General features: G+C 59.2%; 1 protein-coding gene across 2 annotated transcripts in view; it reads right to left on the reverse strand.

The window, feature by feature from the left end:
- The window catches only part of ASIC4 (acid sensing ion channel subunit family member 4), a 29,121-nt gene extending 22,783 nt beyond the window's left edge, over positions 1-6,338 (reverse strand). For both annotated transcript variants that reach the window (XM_032693379.1, XM_032693380.1), the window contains exon 1: positions 5,176-6,338. In XM_032693379.1, coding sequence (XP_032549270.1) covers positions 5,176-5,751 — 576 coding nt within the window. In that variant the 5' untranslated portion in view covers positions 5,752-6,338. The remainder of the gene's footprint in view (positions 1-5,175) is intronic.
- Positions 6,339-12,358: the final 6,020 nt, after the last annotated feature.

The following is a 12,358-nucleotide window of genomic DNA, read 5'->3' on the forward strand; positions in this document are numbered from 1 at the left end:
AGCCGGACCCCTCATGTGCAGCTCAGGTGGCCCCACACCAGCCCTTTGCACCAGGACACCCCTCTCACTCTATGCATCCCCAGCCACAGCCCAGGGTACAGCTGCACATGGGGCTGAGCCCAGCTTTCATAGGGGAATCCATGAGAGAATGGCAGTCCCAAAGACATCTCATAATCCCCATGCCAATAACATCTTCCCAACCATCTGGAAGACAGCCAGATTGCCAAGACATCTACTGTCCCCTTGTCACTGTGTCCCACTGCGATGAGGGGCTTTGTAGGGACATCCTTAGGTGCAGCCAGCTCCTCACTCTCCCACCACAGTATCCAAAGTACCCATTATGCCCACATCCACACACATGCTGCTGCAGCCTGGGCACTGTGGGGCAAGGAGTAGCAGCTTGGCTGGCAGGGAGCAAGGTGGGCTCTGGGCTGGTGTCCCTGCACAAGGCTTCAGCAGGGACTGGTGGGAGCAGCTACCCGCTGCTGGGAGCTGCTGGACTGACATTTATTTTTAGACGTGAATTGTATAAATTAGCATTTCTCAGCGGATTAAGCAGCAGGAATTGTGTAAAATTAAATGGCAACGAATTGCATTAAAGTCCCCCGTTTTCTGGCACAAACAGCGCCTCGAGCCGTGCCCGGGCAGCTCATGTGTAACAGCGCTGGAGCTGCTGCCGCCGCTGCTCAGGACAGGAGCACAGCCAACCTGCGACGTGTCTGCACGACCCAGGACACAGGCCTGGAAATGCACAAGCATGGTGGCCAGTCTGGGAGGATGGTGGGCTCTGGATGGGCTGTGAGTCCCTGGGTAGGTGGCTCAGGCACTAGATTGGGACTGCAGGAGGTAGATGCAGCGAGTGGAGCGCATTGATCCAGATGGGCACAGGTGGCTCAGCCAAGCAGCTCACAGGCATGGGATCAGTGACGAATGCTCCAGGCTCTACTGGGCACTGACACCACCAGTCCCAGCCCAGCCAGTCCCTGCCATGCGTGGCAGGACACCCACCGCAGTCACAGCTATGCTACCCACCCGTGGGGATGATGCTGTGGTGAGACCTGTATGGCACTGCCTGGCCCTAGAGCCACCCTGTGCCCCAGCCAGGGCAGGTCCTGCAGTACCTGGAGCCCTGGGGGGCTGGGGCATCTGGGAAGCCCCGAGCAAGCCCCCCATGCCCTGGAGCTTGCTCAGCCCTGTACAGGAGGAGAGGGGAATTGGCGTGGTTGAATTCAGGGGGCTGAGCAGGCACCAAGCAGGGCAGGGCAGGGCAGGGCAGGCGAAGAACAACCAGTTCAGCTCTTTTACCCAGCGTAAAAATAGACTGAAAATGTGACATTTATTAAGTACGTTTCTGGTGGAAAGGTCAGAGAGGGACCCTGTGTCAGGAACGGCGGGTGAGCCTTGAAGAGAGGAGGCAGAGACAACAGCCTACTGCCCACTGGCCACCCCCCCAGCCAGGATCTTTCGGGTGCATATAGGGTGTAGCTGAGGATGTTCCCCATCAGCATAGGGGTTTTCCCCTCTGAGGTCTTCTTGGGGTTCTGGGGAGACCCCTCACACTGCCCACATCCTGGACAGGCGGGAGGCCTTGCCTGGAGAGCTGGGGCATATGCCAGCTCTGAGAGGCACTGCCAGCTCTCAGCAACCTCCCCGCTCTCCCCCAGCCTCCAGCCCTGGCACAACTGGCTTCGGCAGCCACACATCACAAACAAAAGGCTTCTGAGAGTGAATGAGATTTTGAGAAAAGCACTGGGCTCCTGCCCAGCCGCGAGTGGAGCCTCTCGCCACAGCCACTGCCGGCAAACAGGCGGGATACTGCTGCCAGCAGAGGGGGGCCCCTCCATCCATCTTCTCACACAGCCCCCAAATTCCTGTCCCCCCATCTGTCTGTCCCCTCCCATCCCCATAGCACCACCGGGAGGGCTCCCCCTTTCCACAGTACTCCTTGACATGGCCTGAACTGGCCTCGTGTTGTACAGGGGTGTCAGGCTTGAGAGGCGAGGGTGGGTGTGATCCACCCGTGGCAGCTCAGTCCCAGCCCCACGGGGACACTTCCCAACCTCCCACTTAGTGGCACGTAAAGAGCGCCATTGATTTCCTACAGCCGCTCGCACGCTTCACACCCTCAGCACCGCAGCTGCACTCGCCCAGCCAGGAGCGCTCTGCTCCCGGCGCCCTCGCGGAGGCATCCGTCGGACAGTGTGCCGGCGGGCACAGAGGGGACTGGGGGCAGTGGAGCATGGTGCAGCTCGAAGGGGTCAGAAGAGGCTTTGCCAGGGCTCCAACACGGCCCTCCAGCAGCCGACGCAGAGGGCACATTTGTCAGCGGGGCTGCAGGGAGTCTCGCTGCGGCTCAGGGCTGTCCCTGCCGCTGGGGAGATTTACAGCCCAGCCAGGCTTTATTACACAGAAGATGCTTACGCTGGGGATTTTTTTTTCCCCCGATAGTTTCTTAATTTGCTATCCCATAAAGAACGTGGATTTGTGACGTTGAATAGGGGAAGATCATTTACCACTCACGGCTCTTACTTAAAGGATCCGCACGAGTTATTTATTGTACAAGCACAGGCTGCAAGCGGCAGCATAAGGGGACACTCTCCAGCCTCGGCACTGCTCCTGCTCCTGAACAGGCAGACAGTCGGCAGCGGCCCCACAGCTTGGCCACTCTCGTGCTGTAAAACTTCCAGCCTCTGGATGAAGTGCACCTCATATCCAGAGGGAAGGAAATACTCCAGCACTCCTGCAAGAAAGGCTGAAGGGGAAGCTCCTTCCCTTCTCCAGGATTGCTGGGGGGACAACCTCTGCTACAGAGACTGCTTGCTGTGGGCTTGGTGCCCTGCAACCCTAGGCTATTTGCCCCACTGTGATGTGCTGCAGTCTGAGAGCCCTCCACCACTGCTGGGACACGCTGTGACTCACGCACCCACCCACAGCAGCAGTGGTACAAGAGCTTTCTGGACATGAAGGCTCACATGAGGATCCAGAAATGGGACCAACAAAGATTGGACCTCCCCACTGCATGACAAGTGGGTGCAGAGCAGCCTGGGTGCCCCTGTACTGCGGCCACAGCTGGGAGGCACGGGAGTGCCCAAGCCCACACATCACAGCTGGGACTCACCCTGCTTGCCAAGCAGCCTGCACTGTGTTTCAGTCATTCCCAGGAGGCACAAAGGACCGATTTGGCTCGGGGAATGGGAGTAGGAGGCTCCAGCTGCAAATAGTGTGATGCCTCGACAGGTCCCACTGCTGCCTGCTAAGGCTTTGGGACATGTTACGTGGTGGAGAAAAGTCACATCTTCACACATCCCTCCCCACATCCATGCTCTGCAGCCTCTCCTGCCCCAGGTTCACTGCTTTCTTCCGAGCAAGGGAGAGGTGGCAGAGGTGCCTCTTTCTGCTGACAGCCCTGATGCCTCAAAGGCCATGCTGGAGGGCTGAGTTGTGGACAGGGGGTGGAGGGTTTTTTTACACTCTCCTTTTTTGGGCCATGAACCTGTGGGTCATTCTCTTGCCTGAAACCTGCTCCTGTGCAGGGTGCTGGCACACCAGAGCCTGGCTGCCTGGGCATCCCCAGGGCATACCTGTAAGTAGATGATATAGGCAGGCCAGCTGGTCCTGCACAGCCTCCTGCCAAGAAGCCGGGTCCCAGTGACTGTCCTGTCTGTCACCCTCTACTGCCACACAGCACAGTGCATACCACACACTGTTTCCCCGCCGTGGGAAGCTCGTACCAATCCACCTGATCTCTGCCCTGCCAGTCTCACAGAGTGGTTCAGCACATGGTAAAACCCATTGCCATGCCATACCACTGCCCGGCTCAAGGCTGGTCTTGTTTGCCTCCCTCACACACCAAAGCTTTCAGGATCCTCCAGGAGGACGTAAGGGCTGGAGCCAGCATGGCCAAGCCACGTGTAGGACTGTCCAGAACCGGAGCTTCCGTCTCCAAACCCTGCTGGACCATGCGTCTCCCTGGCAAACTCGAGCAGCTGCCGTAGAGCAGGCACAGAGCCAGGCAAATCCCCAGGAGGAGCGGGGCTGCCCCCCCCGCTCCTTCCCACTCCACTGCAGTGCCCCATGCCACCCCCCCCCGCACAGGGCAGCCCCCCCAAACATCTCTTTCCTAGGGACAGCATCACCCTGCGCATTGAGCAGGCATTGTACCGATGGGCACAAAGTGAAACGGAACATGCTGCATCAGCCATTTCCAGACCCACAGAGCATCCTCTCTCCCCCAGCATCCCGCACAGCCCATGGCATTGCATCCCACTCCCTGGCAAGAAGCGGAGTCCGGCTGGCAGCACTGTTTCTGGGAACGCAGAAGCCAACCGAGCAGTAGCCCCTGGCAGCCTTAGGAGAGAGGCGGCTCATTTCCAGAGTCATTACGGTCTGAAAAGGGTCCCATCAGGTATTCCGCCCGTTCAGCACATTTATTTTCCCAAACCACAGCGGGGATTTGTGATTCCAGGCTCAATATTAGTGAGAGCTGCACACTAGCGGCGGTCGGCCTGGGGCTCGCCGCTTGGGCAGACTGGGCGCTGCTCAGAGGAGGCCCTGCTGCCAGCCCTGGGCAGTGAGTGGGCAGCCCCGGGCAGACCCTGCTCGCCCAGCTGTAGCTGTGTCTCCAGAGCGGAGCAGCTCAGCATGTGCGTGTGTGCACACGTGCGTGTGCAATGCCGGCAGCCTCCACATCCACACACATCCCAGTGCTAACTGTCCAAATGCAGGAAGGTTCCCCTGTGTGCAAAGGGGTCTCTGCCTGCCCCCCGCCCCCGCACGCTCTCACTGTGCAAAGCACCCTGCGTCAGGGCACTTCAACCCGGGGAAAGCACAGGCTGGAGCAGAATTCTATGCCACAGCTTTTCCCCTGCCCACTGCATGCCACCCGTGGGGACCGCTCAGCCCTGCTGCGCCCCCCCACTTGGCTCCTGCCTGTGAGCCCCTCCGGCACAGACCTGCCGACAGCCCAGTCCTGCGGCACAGAGCCCTGCCGAGAGCTCCCACAGAAGACCCTCTCCCTCTCTCCCTGTGAAACTTGGAGGGAAACTCAAACAGAGAGAGATGCAAACTTCAGCAGCCAGAGTGAGCCAGGGAGCCCTGCTCTGGTGAGACCAGAGGGGTGGGTGTTCCCCGTGCCAGCAGGGGCCCCCTGGGAAGCTGACCCAGGTGTGCACTCACCACAGTGAAATCACGGGATGAGCAGTTCTCGCCGCTGAAGTTGCAGCTCTTGAGCATGTCGTCAAGCTGGTGGCCAGTGCGGTTGACAATGTCAGCCATGTCGGGGTCAGGGTAGAGCAGGTCCGTGGCCTTGTGGCCATCCCGGTCCTTGGGGGGCAGCCCGGTCATGTTGGCCAAGTGGAAAATATCAGCGTCGGTGAGTGCCGAGTGGCGGTAGCGGTTGATGTTGCAGATGGTGATGGCGGGGAAGACCATCTCACGGATGGCCTCCTCGTCCAGGGCCATGACATGGGGGTGCTCCAGGTAGAGCAGCGCTGACTTGGCTGCCTGGTAGAGGAAGAAGGCGAGTGATGCCAGAAAGGCAAATGCCCAGAGAGTCTGGCGCACGCCCAGCCGTCCTGACTGGCAGATGTGTCCCAAGCCGTGCAGTGTGCTGGTGCTGGCAAAGGTGGCCAGGTCCCGAGAATGGGGCCGGGCAGGCTCCTCGATCAGGCTCTCCTTGTCCCCTTCTTCTTTCTCCTTCTGCTTCTCATCCTCCTCGGCAAATTTGATTTTACACACGATCTCAATCGGCATCTGCCCCGCACAGCTGGTGTGCCCAGCCAGCGAGCTGCCCCCCAACACAGGCACTGGCCGAGAACTCGGCCAGGTGCTGGGAGGGAGTTCGGGTCCCCCCCAAGCCCCAGCACGGCACCGGGAGGGCCGAGCCGTCTCGGGAGGGAAGCGCAGCCCCTCTCAGCAGCTCCGAGCCGCCGCTTCCCTCTTGTCTCACTAGTCGATCGTCTCCTTGTGCCTTCGCTTATCAGCACAAATACAGCTGTCAAAAACCCCTCTCTCTCCTCTCCCTCGCTCTGTCTCTCTGCCTCTCTCCTTCGCTCCTCTCTGGTTAAGACCCCAGCAGATACAGGCAGCATTTAGGCATCATGTGCTAATAAAATCCAGGGAATACTTAATAATTCAAGACATGTCAACATTATTTCATCGTCAAATAAAGAGCGAGCGTCAGAGAAAAGAGGCAGTGTGAAGGGCCCGGCGCCTCCGGGGCAGGGAGCCACGCTGCGCCCGCTCCGCAGCCCCGGCCCCGAAGTGCTGCCGGAGCCACTTGTTTGAATGGCTCGGGAGCTGCCGGAGCCGAGCCGTGCCGAGCGGAACCGAGCCGTGCCGCGCCGCGCGAAGCCGAGCCGTTCGTGCCGCGCCGCGAGATGCCGAGCCGTGCCGAGGCGGGCGGGGCACGAAACCTGCCCCCCTCCGCTGCTGCTGTCGCCGCGGTCGCCGCCTGGCCCCGCCGTGCCCCGCCGGCCCGTGCGCCCCGGGGCAGAGCGCGGCGCGGCTCGGCGGGGGCGGGCAGCCTGCGGGCAGCTCGCCCGGCGGCCCCCTCCTGCTCGCCCGCCTGCGGACTCCTCCTGCCTCGGCGGCTCCCTGGCCGTTAACCGCCTCCCTGCCGCGACCCACGGCGGCCAAAGCCGAGACACGGCCGTCCCGCCGCCGGCCCCGGCTGTCCCGGCGGGACCCGGCCGGCGAGTCGCCGCCGAAGCGCGGCTGAACACCGAGCGCCGGGGGTGCACCTCCCCGAGCCCCCCCCGGCCCCGCCGTGCTCCTCAGTGTCCCGGAGTCAGAAGTGAGGCAGCGTCGCCACCCTCCCGCCGTGTCCACCCGCCCCCCTCTCCACTGCGCTCGCTGTGCGCCCGGGATGAGCTCCCCCGGCTTCATTTCTGCTCCCTCCGCCCCCGCCTCTCTACCGCTGCTCCTCATTGTCCCACGGCAGCCCACAGGAAGTGGGGGCCACCACAGGCAGTGACTAGCTATGATAGAAAGGCTGAGCCGGGGTAGCCCTCACCCTCTCTTTTGCCCTGCTCAGCCCTTGCTCCTCCTGGGATCTGCTTCCTCCACCGCACACTCCCGTCCTAGCCCCCGAGGCAGCACACCCCTGCAGGCAGCGTCAGAAACAGGGTGACCTCCTGCCCCGTCCTGCCCGCAGCAGTGGGGGTCTGCCTGCGCAGTGATGAGGGGATGGGTTCATCTTTAGGCAACAACCACATGGCACCTGGGTCTGGCTGCTTCCCATGCACAACACCTCTGCCAGCAAGTCTTGGTCTCTCCCAGCTTCCTGCCTCGGTTTCCCCAAGTGGTGATGGACGGTTTGCTCAGCTAAAAAGGCTGAACCAATTCCCCTCCCCACAAGTCAAGCAACCCTCTGTGACACTGCCTTGTGGCACAGCGTGTGTGGGGGAACACCAGCTCCCTGCCCCCAGAACAAGCCTAGCACTGGGTACCTCCCCCAGCAGACACGGCTCTGCTGAGAAAGGTGCGTGCCTGGCAGGGAAGCTGAGGTCTCCGGAGGACAAGCGACGAGACAGCCGCCCATGAGCGCGACAAGAGGCCTCGCCTCTCCTCGGGGACTGCGCCGCAGGTCAGCGTGACCTTCACTGTGCTGCCAATGCCAACAGCAAAGCTTTCCCCAGTCGTCCGGCAAGCGCACAAGCATCTTCAATCTTCCCATCGATCTGTGCATGGCACACATGTTCCTGCCTCTGTGCGGGTCAATACAGCATGATAGGCTGCCTCCGGCGGGGAGCACGCACAGCCCCATCCAGCTGCTTCTCCCTGCCCAAGGGATGCATCAAGCACGTGCCAGCCCTGTACCCCCAGCTTGGAGAGGCACAGTGGGAGTGGTCTGGGCTGGCAGCCCAAGCACTGCCACCACCATGGGTAGCCCAGCCACATAACCATCAGCCCCCAGCAGCTTCCACAGGGATGCTCAGCCCTGTGGGAATGCTTGGCCCAGTAAGGACCATGGGCAGCAACTGCCTAGTCCTGTGGCGAGGAGCTTCTGCAGTGCCATGCAATGGCCAGCACTGGGTCTTTGGTCTGCAGAGCTCGGTGTGTGGTCCCTACCTGTGCCTCTCATTTGCTGTGGTGTTAAGGGGCATGAGGGCATGGAGGGTCTGCCAGGCAGGTCACACTGTAAGCTCAGACTTTGAGGTACAGGGCAAACCGAGCTGTGTTGAGTGTGGGACCAGCTGGAGCCCAGTGTTCTCTGTGTGCTGGACAGCCATGGCGTGGCAGCAGAACTGTCTCTTGGCTCCTTGCAGGGCCCTGGCCCCCATACTATGGGGACCACAGACCCCTGCTTTCTCTGGGTATCTTCAGCTCCATTAACTGCCACCTGGACTGGGGACATCTCTTATCACTCTCCTCATAGCATGATCCTCTCCTTTGTGGCCAAAGAGGTAAGTCCTCTCGTCTTTCGTCTCCTGGCTCTCCTCCCCTACTGTGTCCTGCTCCTGCCTTACCATCCAGCAAGGGCAAAGGGGTTCTAGGGGCTCAACATCTTGCAGGACGACCCAAGGATAAAGTGCAGCCAGGCTGGGTTGGGATCAAGCTGTGCCCAAGTGAGTGGCACCCAAAGCACCAGTCCCATCTTCAGCTGCAGCTGCAGGCTTTCTACAAGTCAGGGAGCAGGGAGCACTATGGCTTTGCAACCAGAGACCACCAGAAGAGAGGGCATGCCAGGAGAAATACAGGGCTGCAGGGGCATGGAGTAGGGAAGCAGCATGGCTTGGGAAGGGGGGCAGTAGGGCTCAGCGACTGCTTTCTCTTCAGACCAGACAAGGCAGAGAACATAGCACCAGCTGGAAATGGCTGGTGCTGCCCCTTTGCCAACATATCTGCAGATCCCCAAGGTTCTGTGCTGGAACCTCCCACCTGTGGCTGAGTGCCTGCACCTGTGGGATATGAGGCCACAAGGAGGGACTCTGTGGCATGCAGTGGAGCTTGTCTGCCCCTTCACCTGGCCACAAGCAGCTACAGAGTCTGTCTACCCACTGATGCTCCCTCTTCCAGCCCCTGGGTTTGATGCTAACAGCCAGGAGAAGCCCAATGACCTGGGCTCCAGAGTGCTGGCTTCACTAGCCACCATGCAAGCAAACCAACAGGATATGAGAGCCAGCCAAGGGCTCGCCGGGAGATTGGGAAAGTGGAATCCCCCCTGCTCCTTCCTGTGCCCCCCAGCCAGGGGAATGTTGATCGTCAGGGACTTGGCGCAGGGCCCACGTGCTATGCTCAGATGATGGGGGGAGGCTGCGGGTGCCGGGGAAGACAGGACTGGAATTCGAAATGATGTTGACAAATCGGAGAAATGGCCTGAAAACAATCAGATACAATTCAAAAGGACAAGCACCAAGAGCTGGGCTGGGGCGGGAAGCAAATCTGCCCAGCAAGCAGAGGGCGAGCGGCTGGAGGGCAGGGCTGCCAAGCAGGCAGGAGGGCAGGGCAGGGCAGAGCATTGGCAGTGGGCAGCAGCATCAGCTTATCTGAGCTTAGAAGGACCCCCCGAACAATCCCAGGTGGATAAACAAGGCATGCAGAGGGTCAGAACCCTCAGGCAGGATGCGTTCTGTAGGTGCCGTTATCTGTGTGAGCAGAAGCTGCGTGAGCAGAAGCTGCGTCTCCAGATGCCCAGCAGCCAAGCAGCTGCCTGGAAAAGCAGCTGGGAGCTATGAAAAAACAGGAGAAACCTCATACATTTGGGATATGGGATCTACCAGTTTCATGTGGGATGTCTGGCTGCCCTGTAACTGCACGGAGCTCAGTGAAAAGGACAGTGTTGCTTAGGGCTGCATAAGAAGGACAGTCATTCACGAGGCATCTGAAGCGCTTGCTGTCAGCAAGGCCTTAGTGGAACCCCTGTGTTTGGTCTGGGACATACAGCAAGGAAAATCCAAACTAATTGTAAATAGTAGTGAGGATTGCAATAACAAAGAGCAGCAATGGAGACACTCTGGAGGCACTGGGGGTTTAGGTGAGAGCAGAGGAGATTAAAAGGCTGCATCCGTAGGAAAAATAATGGAGCAGTGAAGGAGGGGGCTTTCTAGAGCATCAGGGCCCTGACACACCATAGAAGATAGCAGGAGAAAGGTGGAGTCTCCATGGGGAGAAGCTGGCCCCACAATCTGGAGGGATGCTTGGTGGGCCTGACCCTGCCCTGATGCCCTCCAGCACCCTCATGATGATTCATCTCCTCCAAAACACAGACACTGTCCATTTCTATTCTTAGCCCAGTCTGAATGAGGGTTGGGTTGTGATTTCCCTTTCTTACCACCCAGCCAATGAATTGACTCTTTTCTATACCAACACCCAAACTCCCGCCGCGCTCTGGCACTGGCACTGTGCTGCTGCAGTGAGCTCACCCTCCCAGCCACTCTGCGGGGCTGCAACTCCTCAGGAGAGACACAGGGGATCAGCCCGGGGGACTAAAAGGTGCTGTGGCCAGGGCAGCCCAGGAGGATGAGGTACACAGGTGATTAGGAAAATGACAGACCTGGGTGGACAGCGAGCAGCTGCCCAAAAGGAGACCCCCAGGAGGGAGCTCCCATCTGATACTCAGCTAGTCCAAGATGGCCAGGACATGGATCCAGCTTGCTGAGTGCTCCTGCCGCCAGCCCAAGCCCATGAGCTGGCTGCCACGTCTTCCTCACCAGCTCCTCACACTCCAGAGTTGGTGCTGGCCGCAGCCCCAGGCCGAGAGGAAACTGGATCTGGGGCAATCATTAATTTTGATCTAATTGAAGGAAACGTGGCTGCAGAGCCCAGCTGACCGCAGCACTCAGCTCTGCCTCATGCAGGTTGTATCCTCTGAGACCCTTGCAAGCACGTCGGCTTAACAAGAACAGCCTCCTTCCATGGCCTCCCCGGCATGCTGCCGGCGCCTGCCCGGCAGGTCAGGCTCTGCGGCAGGGACGGCAAATGCCTCGGCTGTGGGGAGATGTGGGATGACAAGATGTCCACTCCAATTACAAGAGAGCAGGGCTGGCAATGGTGTGATGAGCATGCCAGGCATCTCAGACATCTCCACTACCTGCTATGGAGTTGGCTGGGGGGGGGGCCACAGGAGCAGTAATGCTGCCTGCACCCCACTTGCTGAAACCTCCAGACCCAATGGGTCTTCCTTCACCCATTGGGAATGGTGGGGCTGGGAATGATGGGAGGGAGCTGTATGCACCAGGGTAGGAGCAAAGCCATTGCTATGAGCACTGTTACCAGCTGCATGGTGCTGGGAAAGGGGAAGGCAGCAGCTCCAGTGCTGCCGACCAGACTTGCTCATGGTCCTGGTCCCCAGTTTAGCCCACTGTGGCAGATGACAAGTCTGCGAGGACCAGCAGATACATGGGTGACGCAACACCCCATTAATGCACTGACCCCATTTATGTAAACTACCCCCATTAAACACAATACCTTATTAAATGCTTTACCACAATTAAGTGCAATACCTTAATTAATGCAACACCCCAATTAAAGACAACACTCCCATTCAATTTATTCCTTCATTAAGCGCAAAACCTCAATTACAAAGTCTCTTTTGCAAGCTGTGTGCATGAGCTCGCATGAGGTGTCCTGGACACCTTTTGCTGTTGCCAGAAAAACAACACTGAGTTTATGTAGCTTATGGGATCCTGCTTCCAAGGAATTTAAGGAGTGGGTTTCAGTACGGTCAGAGTGTAGGAGCATCTGCTCCGTGGCTCAGAGGACAATGCCTGCATCAGGTCTGGGTTAGATCCCGTGGACACTGAATGGGATAATGGGTTCAATCCCTTCCTGGTTCATGGGAGAAAAGGGTCTTTGCTGGGCCCAGGCTGATTCCCTGGTATTTAATCCTGATGAGCAGCTGAGACCTTGCTGCTTGCCCTCCTGACTTCCTGCCCCAAGAAATGCTCAGCGCTTCCCACATCCCAGCCATCCCCTGCCACTGTGCCCAGGGACAGGTAGCAGGCAGTGGATGCTGTGGACTGCCTGCCCATGCACAGCAGCCCCTGCTTCTGGTCTGCATCTGAGACACCCCACATGCCATGGACCTCCACTGCCCTGGCTCTATGAGTCTGAAAGCCAGAGGAGCAGGAGAGACCAGCATCCCTGTCCATGTTCTGCTCTGACCTTGTCAGTACAAACCACACACCAACTGAGCCAGACACTTTCCTCACTGAGAAAAAACACATATAAAAACCTTCCAAATCCATGGAGAAGAGCAAAACAGAGCCTCTTTCCCAGCAGGATGGCCAGCCATTTCAGGACAGAGGGTGTTCAGCATTCCCATGAGGATGCTTAGCCCAGCACCTATGTCCTGACTCCAGGTCTGGCAGTGCTCGCTGGCCTGTGTCCAGTAGGAGGTCAGACTCGGCTGCTGCTG

This window comes from Chiroxiphia lanceolata, chromosome 7 (genome assembly GCF_009829145.1).
Source record: "Chiroxiphia lanceolata isolate bChiLan1 chromosome 7, bChiLan1.pri, whole genome shotgun sequence".
Lineage (NCBI taxonomy): Eukaryota > Metazoa > Chordata > Aves > Passeriformes > Pipridae > Chiroxiphia > Chiroxiphia lanceolata.